The sequence below is a fragment of the Epinephelus moara genome, chromosome 8 (assembly GCF_006386435.1).
Source record: "Epinephelus moara isolate mb chromosome 8, YSFRI_EMoa_1.0, whole genome shotgun sequence".
Lineage (NCBI taxonomy): Eukaryota > Metazoa > Chordata > Actinopteri > Perciformes > Serranidae > Epinephelus > Epinephelus moara.
Window position 1 is genome coordinate 43,492,665 of NC_065513.1, and position 26,001 is coordinate 43,518,665.

General features: G+C 43.3%; 1 protein-coding gene across 1 annotated transcript in view; it reads right to left on the reverse strand.

Annotated features, from left to right (window-relative positions):
• Positions 1-247: 247 nt before the first annotated feature.
• The window catches only part of ddr2l (discoidin domain receptor family, member 2, like), a 39,876-nt gene continuing 14,122 nt past the window's right edge, over positions 248-26,001 (reverse strand). Inside the window, exons 2-19 of the mRNA XM_050052109.1 lie at positions 16,731-16,829; positions 16,480-16,582; positions 15,108-15,183; positions 14,530-14,682; positions 13,326-13,473; positions 12,843-12,948; positions 12,559-12,748; positions 11,918-12,164; positions 11,734-11,823; positions 10,400-10,542; positions 9,791-9,902; positions 8,211-8,327; positions 7,010-7,254; positions 6,690-6,817; positions 5,950-6,147; positions 5,530-5,764; positions 5,091-5,240; positions 248-3,779 (exon numbers count right to left, since the gene is read on the reverse strand). Coding sequence (XP_049908066.1) covers positions 3,645-3,779; positions 5,091-5,240; positions 5,530-5,764; positions 5,950-6,147; positions 6,690-6,817; positions 7,010-7,254; positions 8,211-8,327; positions 9,791-9,902; positions 10,400-10,542; positions 11,734-11,823; positions 11,918-12,164; positions 12,559-12,748; positions 12,843-12,948; positions 13,326-13,473; positions 14,530-14,682; positions 15,108-15,183; positions 16,480-16,582; positions 16,731-16,791 — 2,637 coding nt within the window. The 5' untranslated portion in view covers positions 16,792-16,829 and the 3' untranslated portion in view covers positions 248-3,644. The remainder of the gene's footprint in view (positions 3,780-5,090; positions 5,241-5,529; positions 5,765-5,949; positions 6,148-6,689; positions 6,818-7,009; positions 7,255-8,210; positions 8,328-9,790; positions 9,903-10,399; positions 10,543-11,733; positions 11,824-11,917; positions 12,165-12,558; positions 12,749-12,842; positions 12,949-13,325; positions 13,474-14,529; positions 14,683-15,107; positions 15,184-16,479; positions 16,583-16,730; positions 16,830-26,001) is intronic.

Genomic DNA, 26,001 nt, shown 5'->3' on the forward strand with positions numbered 1-26,001 from the left:
GTTTTTCTACTCACTGACGTGGTCAATCTATGTGAAACTGCACATAGGCATTGAGGATTGGCATAGGTAGAAGGTGACAAAGCTACCAATGGCTATGGACTAGTACTATGTAACTTTGGAAACGTTGATATGATACATATAGACATACATAACGTACCCGTGGTTTGCAGAAATGTACACTGCCAACATTTTCTTCTGGTGACTGGATTTCTCCTGTTAGTATAAAATAAGTCACAATCTCTCTGCGTCAGTTTGACAAATTTTACTGTTTATTATAAGAAAACAAACGGAGACTTGAGAGGGTACAGAGTGAAAATGACTTGGGAGGACAGAACACAAAGTTCCTAACTCCCAATATATTAATATACACAGCTACTAGCCTATGTACAATACATGTCTGAAGCAGGACATCTCTGTTTGAAATGTTCAAAATTCCTGTTGGAAAAAAAAGACAGAAAAAAGCCAACACCTTCCCAGAACAGAAATAATCAAAGAAACAGCTACAACTATAAATTCTGATAGATAATCAATTATCAATAATAATAATTAACACACCTAATCTGCATTCACACACTGAGATATTATAGATCACTTATACTGTACACTGACTCGTCTATCTCTCTAAAGGAACCACAACAAAATACACAGGCTCACTGTAGCAAAGGACTCTGGGAGATTGAGTTTAGTGGTTTCCTCACTTTCTGTCCTCTTGCTTTAAAACAAAAATCCCTCCCCCTCATTTAATTACATCGTTTGGCACAACGGAGCAACTCCGGTTAACCACTTCAATCCCAACTAGCTCCCAGTGCTCAAAGGAATGTCAAATACACTCGATCACAACACTCATTTTCTCTTAAACACACACATGTACACACTTGTAGAAGTGTTAAGATACAGTACAGATAAAATAAACACTACTGTAACAACAGAAACACTGAAAGATGCACTCAGACTGAACATATTTGGTCTTCCTCCCTCTCTTTGGTGAAGATGATGTTGATTTGCACCTTTTACACTTTTAAAAATTTGATCCGAGAGGATTGAAAATACTGCACACACGTTACACACTGAGACTAAGAGAGCGACTAAAACATTAAAAGAATGGGACATAAAATTATGAAATTTCAAAACCACTTTTACACATTAGATAATGATGCTGACAACAAAGATTAGCCTTAAAACAGATCACGCATCCGTTAGTCCAGTTGCAGTGTTGACCAATAACCTTTACTTTTCCATGGCTGACGCTCGATCCCTCAGTTATCCGGACATTATGGCGAAATGCTTCAGTACATGTTTGGAAAACTCATCATCATCAGTTCTGTAAACAAAACTCTTAAATGCTATGCTGTAAAAAATCAGTATGGATTTCAAGACAGGCCTTGACTCGCGCCCTCTTACGGCAGAAAACAGAGGGCAGTAGGACTGGCTGCAGTGATTGGCTGGTTAAAGCAGTGAGAGGCGGGACTTGTCTGATGGCTCCATCTGTCCAAGGTGTATCTGTTCATCCCCCTCAGTCTCTAGTGGCTCATTGGCCCTCAGCTCAGAGGGTCCCTTTCTTACACAGTAGTTCTGCTACGTTCGGCCCAAAATGTACATGTCGTGTCTCGTCTCCACTCGCCGAGATTTTACCTTGATGTGCTCTGATTGGCTGCTGTAGCATGTCTTTAAAATCAGACAGAAAACAAGACAGGTGAGGAGAATATCCGTCTCACTCCCAATTTGTGAAATAGCGAAGCTTGCTCAGTGGCCCGTCAACGTTAGACACGCATGGAGGCAAACTTTTGCTGCTGTATGAGACGACCTGCACAGCACCGTAATGACGCTCCGGCAGCTACTATGGTGTAAATTGTGAGAAAGTCTCCGGGCAGGAGGGGGGGTGGATGGGACAAACAAACTCCAGAATTTTACACGGGAGCACACTGTTTTTAGTCTTTTGGGAAACCAAAGTCAATCGAGTTGTTTCAATAATGACGTAGTGTGTTAGCATGTGTTGCAAGCTGTGCAAGTGACCTACATTAGAATCACTTATTTTAAGCTTAACTATGATGTTTTTTCTAAACCTGACCATGTTCTTTTGTTGCCTAAACTTAACGAAGTAAACCTAAAAACAAAGGTTTTTTTACCTACGCTGTAAGTTTATTTTGAAAAGAGAACGCGTGTAACAAGCTTAACGTGCACGTCATCTCTGAATGTCCAAAACTGATGCAGAAGCAGTTTTGTTCCCTCAATCTAATCACGAGTCAGTTATTCACCAAAATTATTATCCTACATGCTGCGACGTCCTCGACTTTGCATGGTGAATAATCTTAATTTGAACAGTTCGTCATTTGTTTCAAAGTTCTTTGATTCTAATGATGAAACTACTGAGTACGGGATTTCAACCCGTAATACTTTACGGCTAGCTGGCTAATGTTTGGGGGCGCAAGCCAAACGCAGCTCCATCAAGGCAGAACCGGGCTGATGGAGACAAAGAACACACACCTACAGGTCTCTGGGCTCCAACATAGACATAGACACACTTAACATACATTTTACAGGCCCCAGCACAAACACAGACACAGGTAAATAAAACCTTGACATTAGATCTTTGCATTAGGTACTCCTCTGTGTACCCGTGTTGTTAACGTTGGCTTATTCCCACTGGTACCACTCATGCTACAAATGTAAGGCACTTTGAATAAAAAGATCCACCAACTGGCAGATGTTGAAGGTTCAGTCCATTTACAAAGGATTTCTTTTTTTTTTATTTTACAAATTTAATAAAATAACATAACTGTTTATCACTTAAATTCTTTATTTCTCTATGGCAACAAAAAAGGCACAACACTTTTTTACTTATTTGGTTTCAATGTGCCGTCACTCGAGATTTTCTCCTTAAATTACCCACCGACTGATTTTCAGTCCGTGAACCACACAGGGTTCATCGCAGCCTGTCGGCACCGTGATGTGACCCTCAGCTGACCAACATTCATATCCACAAAAAAGACCAACAAAAGTGAAATACCGTAAAACAAGAAAAATAAAATAGAATAAAAATCTAAAAATAAAACTACACTACACTTTGACCCTAACCCTAGCTCCAGTGTGGGTTAATATATGAACATGAATAACTGAGAGACACAGACAGTGCTTTACAATATTAATAATAACCACAGGGACAGGAGAAACTACCAAGGCTGAAGTGTCTGTCCAGTTTTTGGCGTCTTAAAAAGCCAAAGAGAAGAAGAAAATAAAGTTTACGGCACCTTTGGCACCATAACAACATGAAGAAAAGATATGTCAAAAGGTCCGACGAGACGTTTTGGTCAAAGGAGCATTAAAGATATGGACGAAACTGTGAAATCAGTAATGATAGAAATCTGTAAAAAGCTTAGAAATCTTTGTTCACCAATGACTGAAAGGTTTGGATCTCCTCTGAGCTGACCTGCCTTGTCTCCTTCCTCCATGCTGTCTCTCAGAGCAGAGCGCTGCTGTGACCACAAAGCAAACCCACCTCCTGACCACAGTTCTGCCATTCCCTCTGACAGAGGCTTTCTCTTGCACACAATCCCAGTCCTCTGTCCTGTCGTGTCAGTCTGTCGTCTTAAAGGAGTCCAGAGATGGAGAAACTCGCCGAGTGGTACTTTTCCAGCAGCCTCGGCTCACTGGTTGACATGGGGCCTCAGGGCTTGGTAAAGTCCCTCGAAGGTGGGTCGGTCGGGTATGTCGCGACTCCAACAACGCATCATCAGCTCGAAGAGAGAAGGTGGGCAGAGCGGAGGGCCATAGAGGAAGATCTGGTGGGGAAATACAGGTTAAGAGATCAGAAAGCAAAGAACTGGAGAAAGCATTCCTCAGGTGTACCAACAGAGTCAAAAGAAAACACTGGGGCAAAGGATTGCAGACGCTGACAAATAAGATACAAAAAAATTCTCAAAGCCAGTGTAAAAAATCACGCCCAGACTTCCCAGTGATCACTGCAGCAGTGATTGTAGCCAGGCGAAGGCATCGTCATGCCAGGCGTGCTCATGAGCCAATATCTTGATAGAGAATTTCACTTTTTGACTGAACAGCTCTGCATGTTCTGCATGCAAAAAAGGACAAGATGCACTCAGCTGCAAAACTTTATGGCCGTGTTTGCATTGTTATATCATTCGCACAACATCTTCTGTGAATCGGACCTTGAGACTTGAGAGGTAGAGGTTGCAAGTAACGCACAATTTTCAGTTCTATCAGCGGCTGCAATCCATTCCTTGTGAATTCACCTGACAGTGTATTCTCAAGCATTAGTAGTATGGCTTGTGTTTCTAAGTACATGTGTCTGTGGCCAGGAGGTGCATTCATGTGCTTCAGATGGGAAAAGATTGTTTTCAACATAGGTCAACATGTCAAAGGATCGGGTTCAGTGATTGGCTGCGGGTATTCTCTCGCCACAATTCGCGGCTTAAAGTAAAAGTATCCCAGTTTGACCGCACCGCAGCAGAATCAAGAAGCTGCAGCTCGGAGAGAGACGTGAGGACATTTTTCAGTTGTTGCACCGACAATAACTTGACAAATACTTTGCAAGACAGCTCAGCTGGTTCAAACAGTTTTCAGGTGATTTGCCAAGCTGGCTGTAGATTTGTGATACACCAGTTGCCTTTGACATATCTGGCACTCGACTTTTTGGGGGTCATCTTTGTAAAACTATTCCACACACTGACTTTTTCAACACCTTGCTAACATATCTATAAAGTGTTGGAGTCATAAAACTAGATCACTCAGTTTAAATGTCCTTGTCTGAGAATAACTAATAGTTAATGTTGGTGCATGATGAATCATGGTGCATTACTATTTCTGAATTTATGGGCTATTTGGGATTTTTTGAGTACTGGTATAGAAAAATGGAGCGTTCCAACACTGGTTTAATAGCTGGTGTAAATGTGTAAAACCCAACAGCTCCCTCTTGTGGTGGAAGTGTGACCTGTGATATGTGAGCTGTAAGCAAACCTAACAAAGTTTAGGAAACTTTGGCGCAACAGTGGCCTAAATACGGCACACCTGGATATGAATGTCATGTCAGATTATACTGAGCTCTGCCCTTTGTGGGTGCGTTTGATTCGTCTCACCTGTCTGCCCTGGTTCCTGAAGAACTCGCCAGTGTTCTCTATGACCTGTTCGTCAGACAGCAGGCTGTAGGGCTGCTCCTTACACAGAGTGAAGATCTCCCACAGGGTGACACCAAACGCCCACACGTCACTGGCCGTGGTGAACTTCCCCTGCAGAAGAGAAGCCGTATTCTATGTTAGGATAAAGCTTTTCATGTTTTAGAATACAACCCCAATGACTTAGTGTTAAGAGTGTGTTACAATCAGACTGTAGATCTTTGTGAGCCCAAAAAGTTTCATTCATCTATGAACACGTGTAAATAAAGTTATTCCAAGCTTTGGTTTTACTTTAAAATCATCCTAACGAGCAGGAAGAGGTGTCAGAGGCCAACAGCTAACAAACACCAGGTGTAAATTATCTTCTCTTCTTTCTCTAGTCCTCTCTGATCTGAACTCTCACCAGCAGGATGCTCTCCCAGGCCATCCATCGTATGGGCAGCACCGCCCGGCCCTGGATGCGGTAGTAGTCGCTGCTGTACAGGTTCCGGCTCATCCCAAAGTCGGCTATCTTGATGGTGAGGCGGCGGTCCAGCAGGCAATTCCTGGTGGCCAGGTCGCGGTGCACAAAGTTCAGAGACGCCAGGTACTTCATCCCTGACGAGATCTGCACTGACATGTGGAGGAGGTCGGATAGACTGAGGGAGGGAGAAAAGGACGGAGGAGGGAGAGGGAAGACAAGAGACAATTTTGAATTCATGATGTTGATAACAGTCTGCACCTTTTATCACGTGTAACTCCAGCTGTTTGCATCAGACACTACCTGAACTGGATGGATTGGAAAGTTCAGACGTGCTCCTGATGGTGTTAAAACAGTGTGTACCTGACTGAAGGGATGTTGTTGGCGTGCGTCAGCGTGCTCTCGATCTCCCGCTGCGACAGGAACATGTTGAGGTCTCCGTTCTCCATGTATTCGGTCACCATGCACAGCGGGTCAGACGACACACACACACACAGCAGACGGATGATGTTGGGGTCGTTCAGACGAGACATGATCTTTATTTCCTTCAGGAAGTCGTTCCTGATGGATCGACAGAGGAGACATTTTCAGGTTTCATTTCAGATCCTTTCAGTTTTGGATCGTCTTGATTTCTCTCACACAGATGATCAAAATGTTAAAAAGAGTTGCAGATTTTCAGGTGCAATCTGTGGAGGGTTTCCCAGATCAATGTATGAGAGGAGCAGCTGCTCCAGAGGCACAGACACACACAACACACAACACTTTCACTGCACCTGGCACTCTGCTGCTCCATCTGCGCCTGGAATACACTGAGGAGGACTGCCAGGAAACTTACTGAGCATATTCATGCAGGACCAGTGCGAACCAAGATGGCAACAAACTGTTATCAAAGTTTCAACTCATGCAAAACACAAATAGGCAGAATTTTGCATCATTGGATCGCAGGGCATGAATGAAGTATTCGCGTTGTTGCAGTGACTATGTTATTGCGCCATGCTCCTAATGACTCAACTCCTAACGAGCACTAGAGACACTTTTAAAGAAACAAATAAAGTCACAGATCAATGAAAATAAAATCACTGACACACAGACACATGGCGTACCTGGCTTGGCTGGTGGCGTCAGCCCTCAGCTGTTTAACAGCCACCAGCACCGCACGGCCGTCTCTGTCAGGAAGAGGAGACCCCTCGCCGAGGAACTCTGGAAGCCCCTCGGCCTCACACAGGTGGACCTGCAGCAGACAAGTGGGTATAAATACAACACAGAAAGGAAGCAGACTGAGACGGACACTGTTTGCTGAGAAGAATCAATACTATCAATACTTTTTCAAAAACCTGTCAGACTTTGTTTTATTCTCCAAAATCCACAAACTTTAAAGTATATCCAGCACTTCCTGATTGGCTGTGGCCCCGCCCCTGCTCACCTCTCCAAACTGCCCCTCTCCCAGCTTCTCCCTGAAGATCAGCTGTTGCCGTGGGAACTCGGCAGCAGAGATGTCCTTCCTGGTGAGTGAGTCCACGGTGAGGGCGGGGACGGCGTACATGTTGCTGCCGGTGACGCCCTGCAGCCGCACGATGTCTGTCTCGGCGTAGTGCGGCGCGTTGCTGTGGAAACACTGGTGTGGCGTGCACTGGGTGACGTCAGGCTCGGCGTAGCCTCCTCCACACGCTGATGGAGAGAGAAAGAAGAGGTGTTTGATTAGACACCTTTTCTCCTGGTCCTCCTTACCCTCAGATAATGACTTCAATAACGTGACTCATGCTGTGAAATAAACGTCCAAAGGTTGTTGAAAACTGCTCAGTTTTATTGGTGAAATTATATTTTTGTCATTTTAGTCCTCAAAAATACTTGACTTTGAACTTCAAGACTTTACAAATGCCAGAAGAAAACTTTTCAGTATGCATCCACAGGAATGAGAAAGCCAAACTGTCTGAGTCTAATCTACTGTATCTGACGGATGTTTAAATGTCTGAAGTCACACCTTTCAGCTCTTACCACGCAGCCAGCCTGGCGTCATGTGACAGGAAGTCAGCAGGAGGAGGTCATAGAGAGGATTACCGAGGAGGAGAGCTGGAGGAAGAGGAGGAGGAAACATGGACAGAGACAGAGAGGGCTGGGAGGTAAAGGAGAGAGAAACTGCAGAGTGAATGAGCATGCACATTCAGCATCATCAGGAAAATAAAAGAATCAGAGAACAGAAGAGAGGAAGAGAACTCGTGTAATGTTTTCTGAAGGAAAGACAGGAAGTTAAAGGCAAAGAAACATTCAAAGGCATGCAGGGTGTTTGTGAAGGTGCCAGCAGGGGGCAGACTGCAGCACTTTGATGCATTCTGCTGCAGGCCTCCTCGGCTCGCTCTGACAGCTTTAACAGTCGAGTCTTAACATGTCATCACAGAAGATCTGGAGACTTTTTACAGCATCGCTGATTCAGATTTACTTCCACTCAAGTTTATGTTGCCTTAGATGAGATAGGTTCTGGATAATTATCACCACATGGTCAATAAGAGGTCGATAAAACATGGACGAGAGAAAGAAGTAAGAAAAACTGGGAGTTTTAAAGGGAAATTCTTAAGTTATTCTCATATTTCTGCTACAGCTACTGTGAGGTCAGACAGTGTGTTTACCTGAGGCCTCTGCACTCTGAGACAGCTCGGGCAGCTTGTTTCTCAGCACCGCCGGGTTCTGGTACTGCGGGTCCAGCAGGAAAACTCTCTCATAGTGAGGGTCAGTGTTAGCGGGGCCTGAGGGGAACAAGACACATGAATCAGTCAAGCACATGAAGTCCAAACCAGAGTCCTGATGGGTGACCTGCAGAAGCTGTGTGACAGGTAAAAATATGTACAGTTTATACATATAAATTCACAGGTACGGGTAAAACTGAACTACACACGGGCAGCAGGTAAGAACAAAACCGTATATTTTATTTTTCAGAATAAAATGCAGTAAAAGCTGTGCAGTATATGTGTAATATTCTAACATCTAAATCTCTATTATCAAGCTGCAGTTCCTTTTATTTTGAAAGTCAGTGACACAAGTGTAACCTTTGACCCCATGGTCACATTGGTCAGCGACGTGGAGGACTCCAGCCATGAAACTTTGCAGCCCGAGGATGAGGTGGCAGCCTACATGGAGTTCGGATCCTTTGGAGGTTTGATGGTGGTGGAAGGAGCAGGCTAACATGTTTCCTAACCTGGCAGTGATTGAATGTTTTCACCATCCAGTCAAAGAGACGTCCAATTCAAGAACGGAGAACCAGCTTCATGTGAGGGACTGGAGCCTGGGTGTGGTGCAGCTTTGACTTAGACAGGTCTGTTCTGGTACTGAGCTTTACGGATATGGGGGTGCGGGTTTCAAAAATGGGAAAAACAGTGCATGAAAATGGCATATCATGCAGTACTACCAAGCATTTTGTTTCGACATGGGGGGGCGTATATGAAGCAACGATTGTGGGGTTCCTCTCCAAGGAAATTCAGAGCATCAAACAAGAAATTTTTATAAACCACTTTATGAAGGAACTGTCTTTATTTATGTAAAGGAAAACACAAATTTAGATGGAAGGTAATGATTCAAAACATATCAGAATATCCGCCTCGTGGTTATATGCCTCCACAAACCTGTCAATTACCAAGAACATAGATGCTTCAAACACATCTCCCCCTGACAGCACAGGAGATCGGTACAGTCAGCATATTTTCAAGATGATTTCTAATCTTGGATTTTCATGACCCAAGGTTAGCGTCAAGAATTCAGTATCTGACCAAATGTCTCTCCTTCTGTTCTGAGATATGACGCTGAGAAATGGCCAGAAAAGTGTTTCTGCAGAACATTATGATGTCATTTTTGACCTTCTGGATATAAAATGTCATCACTTCATGATGATGAAAGTTATGTGTGGTCATAGTGACCTTTGACCACCAAATACTAATTATGTCATTCTTGAGTTCATGTGGACGTTTGTGCCAAATATAGAGAATTTCCCTAAGGTAAGAACAGGGTGGATGAACAGATGGACACACACCTCGAAAACATCATACGTCCAGCTGCAGCTGCTGCCGGTGCTGATACATGAAGAAAAGCAGCTCTGATCTTAATGTAATAAAAAAGTTAATATTTTCTGTGGTTACATTCTGTTTAGTCTGCTGAGGAAAACAAGCAATATATATAGACGTGAAGGCAGAGCTGCTGTAAAAGTAAGATCATCTACCTGTGGAGGCGTGGCCAGAGCGGGGGGGCACAGGGGGGGTCTGGAGGATGATGGTGTCGCTGCAGGACGACAGCCGAACCGTCACCTCCTCGTCAAGGATCCGACGTGGAGCCTGCAGGAGGAGACAGGGACAGGAGGACATGTCTAACAGCTTTAAGGAAAATAATAATCTGTGACAGTGATCCACTTTTGCATAAAAAGATCTTCATTATGATTAAAAATTAAAGTGCAGAAGTTGATAAAGACAAGGTTGGAAAAATAGTTTCCAGTCAGAGGTGAATGATTTCAAACTGCTGCCTCTCTCCAGTTTTTAATCATTAACACTTTTGTTTCCTGTGTAATAAACACTGCAGCTGAACAAAGCCGTACACTTTATTTACTGAAGAGGAAAATATTGGTCAGTGATCAGGCCGACTGGTCCACAGCTGCTCTGCTGCTTTATGAAGCTCTCACATAATCAAAACAGTCTCAGAGTCGACAGGCAGAGAGGCGAACGCTGAGAACTGAAAACAGAAGATGTGTTCACACCCCCGCCTCGCTGCCAACAACTGTGCAAACAGCTTCCTCTGTGTGAGTCTGTGTGTCTTTATGAGCAGCTCCTCTGCTCACCTTCTCCAGCACCTTGCAGACGTACTGGCACCAGAGGATGAGGAAGATGATGATGACCAACAGCAGGATGATGGTCACCAGGCAGCCAATCAGAATGGGCGTGTTCCCATCATCAGGCGGGTCACTGGCTGATGGATTGGCTGCTGCAGAGAGGAAAAAGACGTTAGAGATGTTTAATAGGCCTACTGATGTCGCAGTTTAAATGTGGTGATGTTTAACTGCAGACTTCTCAGCAGCAGAATCTGAGTATTCTAAAATCCTGAACTGTGTAATGCTCTGTTTTTAAAAAAACACCTTGTGCATTAAAGAAAAGTGTGCAAAAGAAGCAGGAAGTAGGCTTCCTCCAGAGGACTGGGGGGGTATCTGCAGTTTTCAGCGGTTCTCTACTACCTCCATGAAGTGGAGAGTACACTGTTTCAAAACTATGTTTAGTTATTTTAAGACCAGCAAACCGTTTTCATATATTTTGGGACTGTCCCAAAGTGTTTCATAATGGAGGGGCATTCACAAAACATGAAGCACATTGTTTCAGACCCAGTTACCCCGGAGCTGAGGCACTTTCATGTCATGAGTCATGAGTTTAAACAAAGGAGGGATACAAAGCTGCTGCAGGACCTCTTGGCAGCAGGTAAAAAAAATCAATCACCTGAAAATGACTAATCTCAGCACTACATACTTTGAAAGTAATAATAAAAATGCATTTAATTTATAGGCGCCTTCAAAGCGCTCAAGGACGCCTTACAAGACACAGCTGGAAAAAAAACACAAGCAGCAATGTGTCCATAGATCATAAAGTCAAACAATTCCGTAATATACAATGAAAGTTAATAAAATGACTACACAAAAATTGTGATTATAAACATTAGGTATAAAATCATCATCACATATTTAAAATGGAAAAGCTGACCTTCTCTATGACGATCCAAAAGATCAAAGTCTATTGAATCCGGGATAAATGGATTGAATTTATAATCTCGTTATGAGCAGACGTTTTACGACTCTACTATTGTTTCACCTTCCTCTCCTTCTCAATGAGACCTGTAGGAAGTTTACTTACAGAGTTTGGGATGGACAGACATGATGCTTGTGTGTACACATGTATATCTATATGGACGTATTGGAATATTTTTTCTATTAACAAAAAACAATGAGAAAAACAAATGAAAATATAGGACAAAAAGAAATAAAACTATCCTGTAAACTGAGCCTGCATCACACAGGTGATTGTTATTGTGAGTATTTTAATTATTTTGTTCTGGATTTTTAATATTAAGAAAAATTGTTTTAATGTTGGTGATTATTTTAAGTGAGGTGAGAAAGGTCAAAGGTCATACCTGTCACAGGTGTGGTTGTTGTGGAACTGTCCTCCTTGACTACAGGGGAGGTCGACCCCAGGGGCATGAGGGTCGGGAGTACGGTGTCCTCTGAGGGACAAATAAAGAGAAGTCATTTTATTTGTCTGTTTTGAAAGAAATGGGAATGTGTGTGTAATTTTGTGCGTGTGTGTGTGTGTATTACCCGACTGAAAGGAGATCTCGCTGAACATCATCCAGACGTCAGCAAAGTAAAAGCGGCAGCGCAGGGACTTTGCTGTGCGGCGGTTTAGCGGCACGGTGACGTAGCGGGCGCTGGGGTTCCTGTCGTCCAGCACCGTTTTGAACGCCACAGGCTCTGGCTCCCAACCAGCAATGAGGCGGGGCTTAAACCAACAGCTAACAGTGGAGAAGATCTTCACGCCACGGGCGAACATGTTGTTACTGTGAACCTGGACGGAGGACAGGGTATGTTTTTATGAGTAAAACATTCATTCATCATCTGTGACGACTGTCATTGGGTGAGAGGCGGGGTTCACCCTGGACAGGTCGCCAGACTATCACAGGGCTGACACATAGAGACATGACACACGAAATCCACATAACACAGATACAGGAAATGAATCTAAAGTGGGTCTCTGATGTCAGTCATGAATCAGAATAAAAAATGTTTATCTCTAAAAGTAAAACTCAAGTAAAACACATGAGGAAAACATGAATAGGAAAAGGTTGTGTGGGATCACCTGCACTAGTTAAAGTTATAAAACAATTATCCTGTCATTGTTTCACTAGACCTGCTCTGCTCTACAGACGTGTTCATAAATGTCTAAAGTACGAGGTCAGAACCTTCATGGAGGTGAAGTTCCTCTGCCGGTCGAACACAAACTCCATCTCCACGAATCCCTGAGTTCCCAGCGAGTCGTTCCTCCAGCCCAGGTAGTCGTAGCCGGGCCACACGTGGTACTGACGCGTCAGCAGGAAGTCGTCCAGGCCGATCACACCGTCCGTCAGCTGACCCAGCCCGCCTAACAGCCTCCTATTGGACGAGACAGCCGTCAGTCACAGAGAGCAGGAGACAGGAAACCGAGATGTGTGAGGAGTGAGTGTGTGTGTGTGTGTGCGTGACTCACCTCCTCTCGTGTGCTCCGTCATACGTGGAGTCGTTGAGGCTGGCGATGGGATAACCAGGCGGCATCATGAGCTGACCCTCCGGAGCGTTGTAGGAGATCAGACCGTCTGCAGGAGGAGGAGGAGGAGGAGGAGGAGGAGGAGGAGGACAGGTCGAAGTTTTAGAGTCTTACAGTACGTGTCATTTCCACGCTTCCCATTCATTGTCTATGTAAGCAGCTGTGCAATGCATTCTGGTAGTTGAGGTCAGACTACTTTGAGCAAATCTGGGACGTCCAGTGCAACTTGCTGCATCTAGAAACCACTGAAAAAATGTGAAGCTAACTGTCTGATCTGAACTGAAGACAGATTCAGCAGCTGTGTGGCTCGTTTTCACCTCAAATGTTTTCAGGAACACATTTTGGTGAATTTTCGGTATTATAGTTTCTAATATAGTTTCTAAACGAGCCGCCATGTTTGCATGACTGTGTGTCTGTGTGTCCTACCCTCCCACGGACAGCCGTACAGCTCCACTCTCATGCAGACGGTGGTGGACAGTTTGGTGACCGGGATCAGCCGGACGTAGCGGGTGATGATCGGAGGGTGGAGGTCGTTGATGACAGAGGTGTAGGCGTTTTTGTTGCCCTCCATCACCTGGAGACAAAAATCACATGAGAAACATCAGTCACCCTGGAGGAGATTGTGCATCGGGTCATGTGTGAGTGTATGTATCTCTGTCTGCAGCTATTTGTGCAAACTACTGGACCTATGAGCCTAATCACTGCCATCTTGACTATCATAGCCTGTGTCATAGAAACAAAACCGACACATAACATCATTTTAAAAACTATTTTCTATGAGGCGCTGAGATGAAGCGTTCCCCAGCGCCCTGTTACCGCTTCTCTGCTGCAGAATGTGGACACCTGCCCTGAGGGAGCTGGCAGGGAAAACTCCACCAGGCGCAGCTGCACCATGTGCATTGTCTGCAGTGGCTGCAATTAGCGCCGATGGCCACATCTGCAGGCAGAACACAGCAGCTCTGCACTCTACTGAGAGCACTGTCCTAGTTCTCCTGTGGCAGAATAATCTGGTGACTATAACAGATTAATTTAACGCTGCTGTGAAATGATTAAAGTGATTAAAGATCTTTGTTTTTAATGTCACAGATCAGAGATCACATTTGATTGTAAATCAAAATACATCCCCGACTTTATCATCTAAACTGCCGCCATCATGTGCTGATTCATTGAGCGACCAGCAGCAGGATTCAGTCCCTCCTCATTTCTAACTTCACATATTCAAATAAAGACGTATCTTGATGTGTTTGTGTGTCAGAGTGTGACAGCAGAGCTCTGTGGAGGTTCTGGAAAGTTCCCTGTATGAATGTGAGGGAGGAAACTGTTGAGATAAAAACATGACCGGCTGTTTGAACTGTGTCCTGATGGTGCTGCCGTAGCTGTCAGGGACCTCGAAGGCCAACAGGAAGCTGGTGTGTAAATGTCATTTCCTGTGATTCCAGAGTGAATGCCCAGAAGCATTTTCATTTCTTTCTCCCATTCTTCTCTCCATCGCTCGGCTCTATCACTCCCTCACACGTTTCCGCTCCACATTTTCTTCTATTCTTTCCCTCTTCCTGCCCCACTTTTATTCACCATCTCTGTCCAGCCAGTCCCGACTTACAGCGCCCTGCGAAACATTCCTGTCACTCACCGTGTTCCCCAGCCGGTTCCTCCAGGACTTCCACAGCAGGCCATCCCGGCTGTAGTTGAGGCGGTAAGCTCGGGCGAACTCGTTCCCGGAGTACCTGGCGTATCGTCCCTGAGTCCCGACCACCGTCAGGAAAGTCAACCTGCCCAGGTCCACCTGAACAACACAGCAGCAGAGTTCTGTCCAATCAGGTGACACGAAGAGAACTCAGAGACTCAAATGTTCTTCTACAGATACTATTCAGTCCATCTGAAGTCAGAAGTATCTTTGGGCGTCGCCCCAACCTTCAACTCACCAAGCTCATTTTGTGAAAACATATTTTGTGTTTGTAGCTTTTTTCCCCCCGTTAAAGGTTTTTTGGGGAGTTTCTCCTTGTTCGCTGTGACAATATATAGTACCATAACCCCCGAGTCCAGAGCTTAGTCACACAGACACAGGACTTGCTTGAGATAATCTGCACAACTCTAATATCCATGTAAGAAGAACGGGCCGTGGATGACTGACAAACTCTGTAACCTCGTCAAACCCATCCAGGTAAAAAAACAGAGCTGAATATGTTTCTGTCTTTAGCGGACACAGACCTGCAGGAACTGACTGTCTGAAGGCTCCAGCTGTCCCTCAGGACACCAGGCACCGTCCCCCTCCTCACGATTCAACCTGCAAACACACACACACACACACACACACAGTTCATACAGTTAATACAGAGCGTCCGCAGGTCCTGGGAGTGTTTGATCAATAGCTGAGCCCTCAGAGCTGTTAACCACAGTTCACTTCCTGTTCATTTCACGGGTGAAAGTGGCATCACAGAGAATAAAGAGTTGAGCTGAACACAGTGCTGCACACATCCAGACTTCACCAGTGTTTTGACTGCGACTGCGTGCATCAACTGTGTTTTAGTTTTCTACTTTCTTTCATTTTATTTCTTGCATTAAACCTCTGAGTGCTACATAACTAAAAGTATCACGATTATTAGGGATGTACGATAATATTGGCACATCATCTGTATCGGCCAACATGTTTTTTCTTATTTCGCACAATGAATGAATATTACATACATTAAAAATCATTGTATTTCATGTCTCCATCTGCTGGTGGGCCGTCACCTTAAAAGTATGCATGAATAATATGATGTTAATTCCACTATAGAAGAGAAGTGATGGTCACTTAGCTTATCGGCCAAATGAGTAGCTGTATGTCGGCGTATCTGAGACATCAATCTTGGCAAAAAATCCAGTATCACACGACTCTAACTATTATTCATTATGACACTGAGAAATCTATTTAGAAACATTCATTACTGAGTACAGTTTGCAGTCATCAGAGCAGATCTTGGATTTCTCTACAAATTAAATTTTATTTTACTCTTTAAGAAATCTTATTAAACACACAGTAACTTTCAGCAGCTAAAAAATTTCCATTTGAGTCAGGATTAAAATTTAGTTTTAAGTTTTGTTGTAAAAACTATACAAGTGTTTACAACAATTAGGGTTGCAGCAATATCCCAGTTTTAAGGTGTACTGTGGTATAAAAGTTGACAGTTATCATACTGCGTACATTTGCTTGTCAAGGATATTGAAGAAAAAAAAACGGATGTTGAATCTCGCCTTTATTTTACTTATTTACAGAGGGGAGACTTTTAACACAAACGTCCATAAACAAAATGGTTTCAAGTGTTTATTCAACCAACATTAACCCTTCTGTTTTCATTCCTTTAACGGTACCTCTGACTGATAATAAAATAAATAATTTAAAATCGTGATACTGTGAAACCACGATATTTTCTGAAACAGTTATCGTACTGTGAAAATCTCAGACTGTTGCACCTCTTGTCCCGATCAACAGTTTAAATAAACAGATATGATTAAAGGTACAAAGGCTTGAAACAACATGTGAATGACCAGTTATTTATATCTTATGGACCAATCACAGCCCTCCTTCAGTCTCACCCACCTGGCGTACTGTGGTCCTGTGGTCTCGTACCATTGGCTGGATGCTGTGATGTCATCATCTTTAATCCGTCCATCCTCCATGCCCAAGGCATAGCGACAGTGTGCTGAACACACACACACACACACACACATATATAAACTATCACAATCAATCATTCAAAAACACCAGTTTTACACTGTGTGTGCGTGCTCGCGCGCGTGTGTGTGTGTGTGTGTGTGTGTGTGTGTGTGTGTGTGTGTGTGTGTGCGTACCAGGGTCGATCTGTCCGAAGGCTGCTGTGGCTTGAAGGATCAGCAGCAGGAAGAGGTGCATGATGGTCCGCAGATCACACCAACACACATGCTACATCTCTGAGACACAGAAACAGAGATTCAGGAAACTTTAATCATAAATTATATTTTACAGGATTATTTATAATCTCTGACACTCTGCTCACAGCTGCTAAAACAACACATCTGAGTAATTCTGTGTGCTTATCATCCAGGCAGCAGCGAGGAGGAGGAGGAGCTAAAGTCTGATGACACAAAACTAAGACACAACACGCTCACTCAGGATTAACCCTTTAAAGACCGGGTGCTGGATCCTTGATGTGAGTTATAATAAAGTAAACAACAGAGCAGCACTTCAGTTTGAATTTTTAATATTGCCTCACAGATGTTTCAGGCAAGAAGCCGTTCTTCATCAGTGTGTAATCTGGCAACGTCACAAACAACAGGTGGGGTTAATTACAGGTGACCACGATCAACACAACAGGTAGCCTACCTGCCAGCAGGGGGAGCCAAAACTTTTCTGGGTCAGAGCACTGAAACATGCAACAACACAAAGATGTTCACTTCATAAAAAACAAGCAAATAAAATCTCTTCACTGGTGATGACTCACTGTGTTGGTGGTGGTCACCAATGATTAACCCCACCTGTTGGTTGTGATGTTGCCAGAATACACACTGCAGAGGGGCGTCTGTGTGGCAATATCAGAAATTCAAATTTAAGTCCTGATCTTTAGTTTATTTTCAGTACCAGGACACCTCAGACTGAATTAATCCACCTCCCAAAGGAAACAATTAAAGCTGCGTTCAAATCATCGTTCACAGTTTGTTTCTCATCACGTCAGCACGTGTTCACAGTTACGATGTAGAAACATTTTTGGTTTCCTGCAGTTTATTTGAGCTCAAACAGTGATTTTAAAGGAGCTTTAACAAATGTTTAAATGTTGTCATTTTTTTGTCCATATTTCTTATGTTAATTCTTATTCTTCTTTTAATCCTACTGATATACGCACTGTAGTGACCATTAGAGCATAATATATATTTTACATTTCTGAATATAACACTAGTTTATACAGTGTAATGTGACATAATGCACATATTTGTATATTTCTACACACTTTCAGACTCATTTTATTTATTTATTTGTTTTTATTCACAGCCAGAGGATTTATGAAACAAAAAAGACAAACACTTCCACTACACGTCTGTTTTGGCAGTTACATAGCTACCACAAAGAAGCAAAAGTACTAAGAGGAAATTCATAAATAAACAAGCCAAGAATGAAACAAGCAGATAAACAGCATACAGAGATAAATAAAATTGGGGGAAGAAAGATAAAACAAAACACACAATATCAAGGTTTAAGTCGCATATCATTGGATTCGTGATTACAGCCACCTCTATTATCTGAAGGAGTATTTTACATTTATCTTCTTTATTGGTCTAGAAATTCCACTTTGAGCAGTTTGATCCCAAATAAAGGGAAAATAAATCAATCAATTGATTAAATAAATAACACTGGACAGGTGTTACTTATAACAAACATAGGGAAATTTCCAAATGATAATTTACTGAGTTCCTTCCCCAGTGGCCATATTTCACAGGCATTAATTGCTGGTACCAAAAAATACATAAATAAAAACTATGTACATTACTGAATAAATGGAAGGAATGGCAGTATTCACAGTATGCACAGACGTCTCACACAAAGTCTGGTCTTTGGGGTTTAATAAAGTCGAGCCACCCTGACCGTATATTGGTGAATTTACTTTGTTGTGTTCTGAGGAAATATGTTTATTTCTTCATTGTATATATTTGATAAACTTTGTCTATCCAGTCTTAAACTGAGAGAGCCCGGGCATGACATGCAGCAAGCAGAGTTATCAAAAGAGTTTTAACAGGAGGTCAGTGCAAATTTTAAAATTCAGTCCAGGTTTATGAAACATCTACACTTCATCAACATGAAGAACTTCAGTCCTCTTCTACTGCAGGAGGTCAACTGTGTCCAACTGTCACTGTCCTACACAAATACAGCATGATGGATGAACCAGGATCTGTGTGTGTGTGTGTGTGGGTGTGTGTGTGTGTGTGTGTGTGTGTGTGTGTGTGTGTGTGTGTGTGAAGGAGTCATTTCACAATGTTATTGCTGTTGGAGCACAGCAGTTTATAAATACTGGACACAAACAGCGGCCCACTCACACAGGTTACGCAACACTGACACACACACACACACACACACACACACACACACACACACACACACACACACACACGTACACTACCTCTTCTCTGCATCAAAACATTTAAGAGAAATATACTTGTTTGGACGTATAAGCGACGTCTTGTTTTTTCGTCTCTGGGGTTTTTTCTTGTGTGATGTCGAGTTTCTGTTTCAAAACCATCAGGTCGGAGGAGGAAACAGCTGGACGGAGACAAAGAGACACAAAGAGAAGAAGACCTGAACCCAGACTGCAGAGAGGCAGCAGGGTGAGGCTGAGGAGAGAAAACACAAAGAGAGAAGAAGGAGGAGGAGGAGGGAGATAGAGTCTAGGCAGGAGGGGGGAGACAATGGACGGAAGAGGAAAGCAGAGAGAGACAAACAAAGCTGAGACAGAAACTGAACGGCAGGCTGAACATCAGTGTTTTAATCCAAAGTTTCTCCTCTGACCACACCTATCAGTGATGTCATGGGGTCACCTGTACACCGCTGTAACAAGGTGAAGAGTTAAACCACTGGAGGATAACAAAGACAATAACGGGCAAATCAGATCCAGACACACAGAACGACCAAAAGATGTAAAGAATTAACAAAAGAGGCAAAACCGCCACAAATCTGAGTCTCGCTCCAGTGTAGGAAAGGTGGAGGGGCCTTTATGTATCTGAGCCCAGGGGGCTGTGGTAGTTTATAAGGTGGGTGTACAGAAGGAGGAGGTGGGTATACCCTCCACTGTACCACTGCCAGGGCAACCCAGTCTCATTCTGAAGTCGTCCAGTACCTGTGCTTGGGCAGTGACTTCTAGTGTCAGACACAGTCGAAAAAGCCGTCCGTTCTGGTTGGCACGATGCGTGGCTGGTCGCTGTTATTGTGTAATGGCACCCAGCGGTGTCTGGGGGAAACATGGCCAGACGACATCGTAGGTAAAGGGGGCCAAAAGTCTAAGTAGGGCGGGCGGGAGGGGTGGTGGATGGGTCCAACAACCACCGTCTGTCACCCAAAAGGCTGGTGTTTGTTTCCCGTGTGATCGTCATCAAACGTTTGATGAATGAGGCTTTTCTTTCAAACATCATCTTGTAACTAACGCCAGATTTAGACTGTTGAATATTTGTGTCTTTTGAGACTGTCACTGTCAGATTAACTCCAAGAGATGAGGCAGAGTAGATATTGGACACCGACCAATCAGAGCTCAACTCCTTTTACAATTTGCACGTTGTCAGCCCAGTTGCCAAAAAAAAAAAATGTTGGCATTGTGCGTTTCTGCAAAACACAGATATGTTTCATTTGTACATTTCATATGTGTCACATCAATGTTTCTAAAGTGACGTAGTATGTGAGCTGACTTTGTCATCAGGAGGTGGACAAACAGGGGAGAGCGGTTGTATTTAAGTGAGTCATCGCTGAGTTTTTGGCAGTTATCTATCCATCAAGTGTTGGTGTTTTGTAGCGACCTATCGCTTTACCAGTGAGGATAATGCCACAAAAAATGGGCAATTTAAGCCAGAACATGATCTTTTCCTAACCATCACCAACCTAAACTAACCACACGCTGACCACAGCACTGTCGGAACGTAAAGTTTAAATGTATCAGCCACATAATGACGTGCAAATGTAACATATCTGTGGTTTGCGGAAACTAATGCCAACGTTTTTCCTGGTGATTGGGTTGAAGGTACAGAGGTGTTCTCACTTCACCATTCCACCTCCATCATCCCTTCTTCTTCTCCATGTTTACAGCTGTAGAGCGCTCTGTGCTTGTGACACATCAGTGTTTTTGTCTTTACACGCTGTGTCACACTTTGTGTGATAAAACACAGTAACTGTCAACATTCGTTTTAATTCCCGACACCCCACGTCTGTCGGGAGTCTGATCACGTCATAATGTGACCAACAGACGAAATCTGATCTGGATGATTCAGCTCAGGAGACGACAGCAGATGAAGCATTCACACTGACGTGTGCAGGGCTGAAGTTAGACTGAAGTTTGAAGTCAGTCAGTGTTTTTGAATGTGCCTGGAGGTCACATACAGACTGTATGGAGCAGCCTGAGAAACTCAAACCTGCTAGCTGTGAATAAAACCGTCAGTTGTCGAAACAATCTTTGTGTTCTGACGTCGGATGTGCCCTCAGGAAGTGAGTTCATTCACTTAAGCCGAGCTGCAGCCGCTCACTTTTTATTTTCTGGCAGAGACCGGGAGAGAGAGAGAGCTTTATGTAATGTGTTGGCTGCAGCTCAGATTCCTGCACTGTTGCTCATCTCTACAGCAAAATCACATGACCAGGGAGAAAACACCGAGAGAGGGAGGGAGACAGTAAAAGCCATCAAGAGACACAAAGACAGACAAAGAGGACGACCTACTGAAGAGCAACACCAAGAATCTGTTTCTGGAACCAAACTACATCACAAACTGTTTCCTGTTGGAAGATTTCAGGACATGAAAACAGTTTTTTTTATGTATTTGAAGTTGTAACAGATTTCTGGACATGAAATGTCTCGGAAGCGTATTTAGGTTAGACAGTACTTTTTCACAAGTTCTCTGCAGAGCTACCTCTGAGGTTAACATGTGGTTAAGCAGAACTGCTCAGTAAATGTCAGGGAAGTCTCCCAGGTCAAAGTCAGACAACTTGACCTCCATTACAGAGTTATGATATTCTTGCTTTCCGCCAAGCATCCCTGTCTGCATGTTGTCCACCTCATGTATCCTGCAGAGCCAACTGCCAATTGTTTTTTACACCTTGTCTTGTCGCCTCCCGGTTTATTGTCATTACTGTTAGGTTATTATTATTATTAATATCATAACAAAATAAAATATTACTACTAGTTTTTGAAATTTATTTTGGGGTAAATTAATTGTTATATTTTTCAAGTAATGAAAAATAACCTTTAGATTAATCCATAAATTAGCTGTTAGATTAACTGATTAATCGAAAAAATATTCATTAGATGCAGCACTAACACGGTGTGACCTTTGCCTGCTGATGTAAAGCAGCTGTGGACAGAAAGACACAGTCTCGTCTTTGTTTTTATGGATCTGAATATGAATAATCACTTGATTATACACGACAATAATAACAGCAGTGAAACCTGGATAAAAGTTTTTACTTAAAAAAAAAAAAAAATCTGCTTTGCATTTCCTCCATCTTTGCTTCCTCTCCTTTGTCTTCTCCTTCTTTATCTCCGTCTCCTTCCTCCCTCCTTATCTCCTCCCTCATCCCTCCCTCGACCCTCCTCTTCCTCTCAGTCCGTCCCTTCCTCCTCCTCCTCCTCCTCCTCCTCCTCCTCCCTCCGTCAGAACAAACTGGAGCCAAAAGCCTCAACATTCCTAACATTCAACGCAACCCAGAGCTCCCTCTCTGCCTGTCTGTGTCCGTGTCTCTCGCTCTCACAAACACACAGGAATCCACATGCCTTCCTCCTGCTCTCGCTCTCTCTCTCTCTCTCTCTCTATCGCTCTCTCTCTCTCTCTCTGACTGTTACACACAGGAATCTGCATGTCTCTCTCCCTCTGGCTGGTCGAGGGGTGAATGAGACAGAGTTCACTGAGAACAAAACAGAACAGAACAACACACAGTGGAACCCTCGGAGCTGAAGGACGATCTGTCTGTGACACACAAACACAGTAACTCTCAACCTCAGCCCTGCTCAGCGTGTCCCCAGGTTTTATTACACATCCAAAAGTTTATAAAGAAACTACATACTGTGATGAAACCAGCGACGCTTTGTGTCGGCCAATCACACACATGCAAGCTCACTCTGTGGGTACGTTATAACATGAATGGTACAGATCTACAGTTCAGCTCACCATCGTTGAGACGGCTGTTTCTGCTTCATCCTTCCACAGATTATAAACCACAGCTCTGTGTTTTGGCGTCTCACAAATCTTTAAAGTGGAGCCCAGTTATCTGACATCATAAAAGTACAAGCGCAACAAAGGATCATCAGAAACACAGCCTTTATTCCTGTCTCCATCGACAAACCTTGCAATGACTACAGATTCAGAACTCAGCCGCTCAGCTTTTCACCCAAACCAAGACCTACGATCACTGATTTCACTGATTTCAGCCTCTTTACATCGGCTCGCTGTTTGTTTTAGGATCAACTTTAAAATCGTATCGATTACTTTTAAGGCTCTTCATGGCTCCAGATTACATTTCAGAGCTGTTAGTCCCGTATGTACCTTTACGTGGTTTGAGATTAGGGCTGCAACTAACGATTATTTTCATTGTTGACTTATCTGTCGATTATTTCTTCGATTAGTCGACTAATCATTTTAGCGAAAAATGTGTTAAAATGTTGAAAAATGTCGGTCTGTCTCTCCCAAACCCCAAAATTATGTCATCTAATGTCTTGTTTCGTTCTCACGCCAAAGGGTTTTAGTTCACCGTCATGGGAGAGTGTGTAAAGCTGCCAATATCTGAACGTAAGAAGCTGCAGTAAGAGTATTTTGGGTACTTTATAGTACTTTTCTATGAAAAATGACTCAAACCGATTAGTCGATGACTAAAATAGTCACTGATTATTTTAATAGTTGATTAGTCATTGATTAGTCGACTAATCGTTGCAGCGCTATTTGAGATCCTCGGGCAGAGGTCTTCTGCCTGTCCCAGAGTCCAGACTGAAGACTAAAGGGGACAGAGCTTTTGATGTTCAACGATGTTGAAAAAAAAAATGCAACTGGACAGAAAATCTCAACTTTATTTTAGTTATTTTATAGAGAGACACTTTTCACACAGTGTTTGAATTATAGTAATAAAACATCCGTTCATCCAACAATAACCTTTCTGTTCTCATTCCTATCAGGCTCATTCTGACTGATATAATAATAATTCTGTAATACAGTGATTCTGTGATATTTTCTGAGACGGTCATTGAACAGTGGTTCAGGCTTCGGTTTAGGCTTCTTATGCTAAAAAAGCATCACCTAGATGTCTCTGTGTCTTAAAAAAATCTTAAAATAAAATCCATTTGACCAAAAGAAATCTTTTTAGTGTTCCTCCTATACAGGACGTTAAAAAAAGTGACTCCAGGCATCTCTATGTGGTGAGATTTTCAAAGGTAGATCGAAGACAACACACACCTCCTGCTTATTGAGTGGCACAGGGAATCGGGTCGCCGAGAAAAGTTAACTCAATAAAAAATAGTGATTCCTGCTCACGCTTCTTTACGTTTGCATTAATTTAAAAACCAAGTCGACATGTCAGTTTAAAGACGTTTCTCAAGACATGATGTCCTGAAACACATCGATGTTTCAGTCTCAAAGAGGAAGGCCTTGAGACCAAAACGCTGACCTTTGTTTGCGAATTACTATTTTTTATAATGAGATCTTCAAAAGTCGGTATATGTTTTCCACGTTTAAGGACATGGCATGCACGTTTCCTTTGCAGGGATTTCAGGGGTTTTTTATGCCAGTGCTTGTCTGCCCTCATGAAAATGTTCAACCAAATCAGGTTCTGCCCTGGCATTATTATGCATGGGCACCGTCACTGCATCCTGGGCTTAGCACTGCCCAGGACAACTGTGATTGATTAAAGAGTGTTTTCTTTCTCTTGGTTCAGCGAGACCTTTCTCCAGCGCTGGCACAGCGCTAAAACCAAGTGTGGAAATAGGTGTGGCTGGAGTATGGCTAACCGTAACCCAGGGACAGACTGGACACAGTAGGATTATAACACCTCATCAACAAACACAAACAGAGAGCACAGATCAGACTTTTTGCAGCTCTGACTGTTGAATCACAACAAGATACCTGCTCACCTGGACTCACAACAGTCCTGTAAGTCCTGTTCGTACTGCCAACCTTACGTACGGTCATAACTGTTACGCTGCATGTGAACAGTCTGCGCAGACTCTCGTGAGAATTAGTACAGTAGATTTACATCAGGCAGACCTTCACAGCTGTGCAAGTTTAATTTGTGTTAATACCAGTAAGTGATTAAGTGTTTTTCTCTGTTAGCTGCAGCTCAAGTAAAATTAGTCATCATTCTGAGAGGAGAGTCGATCCAGCAACATTCAGTCAAACTGAAAACACAACATGCTGCTCAATCACATTTTATCCACACAGGAGACACTGGACCACAAATCTTTTCATGTATGTGCTGTTCATATTCTCACCTGTACCTGCAGCAACACACACACACACACACACACACACATGCACAGACCCTGTGTGTTTTAACACTGCTCTGTTTTCAGGCTGAACAAAGTGTCTCTGTAGCTGCAGCACTGCTGGCTGATTATGCAACACCATAAACAATGAAAAACACACTGCGAGCAGAGCCTACTAACACACACACACACACACACTCAGAGCTCAGTTGGGTCCAGATGCCTGTAACGACACAGACTGTCAGACTAAAGACTCCCAGCTGCTTCACTGTAAACTGTAACAGATAAAACGCCAACATTTAGAATATTTTGAATGGGAATGTCACCTACAGGAGGTGAGACGCCTGCAAAGCTGCAGACCACTGTTCAACACCAACAAACAACAAACTAGTTTTAGCGAGTCCTCCCTTTCGAGCAGCTTCTTAGCCACCAAACATGGATGTTTTTTTAAGAGACCAATCGTAGGAATGACCTGCCCTACTCTCCCTATGAATGGCAAGAACCCTTTGCCTTTGTTGGTTGGGTTGGTTAGGTTTAGGATATGAATGTCAGGGTGAGCCAGTCAGAGTCAGAGTCCTTCACCATCCAAGGATTTGTAAATTCGCGAACAGTAGGGGTGGAGGAAATAATCAATTGGTAAATGCATCACAAAGCAGACATGGACAATTTGCCATTGATATCAATAATCAGCTAACTAAATGTTTATTAATAATGTGAGGTTGACAGAACGAAAGAGGCAGAACTCAACTGCGAGGGCAGTGCAGCACCCGAACAGTCTGCAGCCAGGAGACGCTAGAGTTAACAAAAGCCCTTTTTAAACAGGAGTTGTGCAAATTTGCAGGAAAGCCCAATCAGTCTTTTTTCAGCATTGGCAGTATAAAAACAAAATCGGGGAGTGCAGCAAAATGCCGCCTACCTACTTTTGTTTATACAGAATG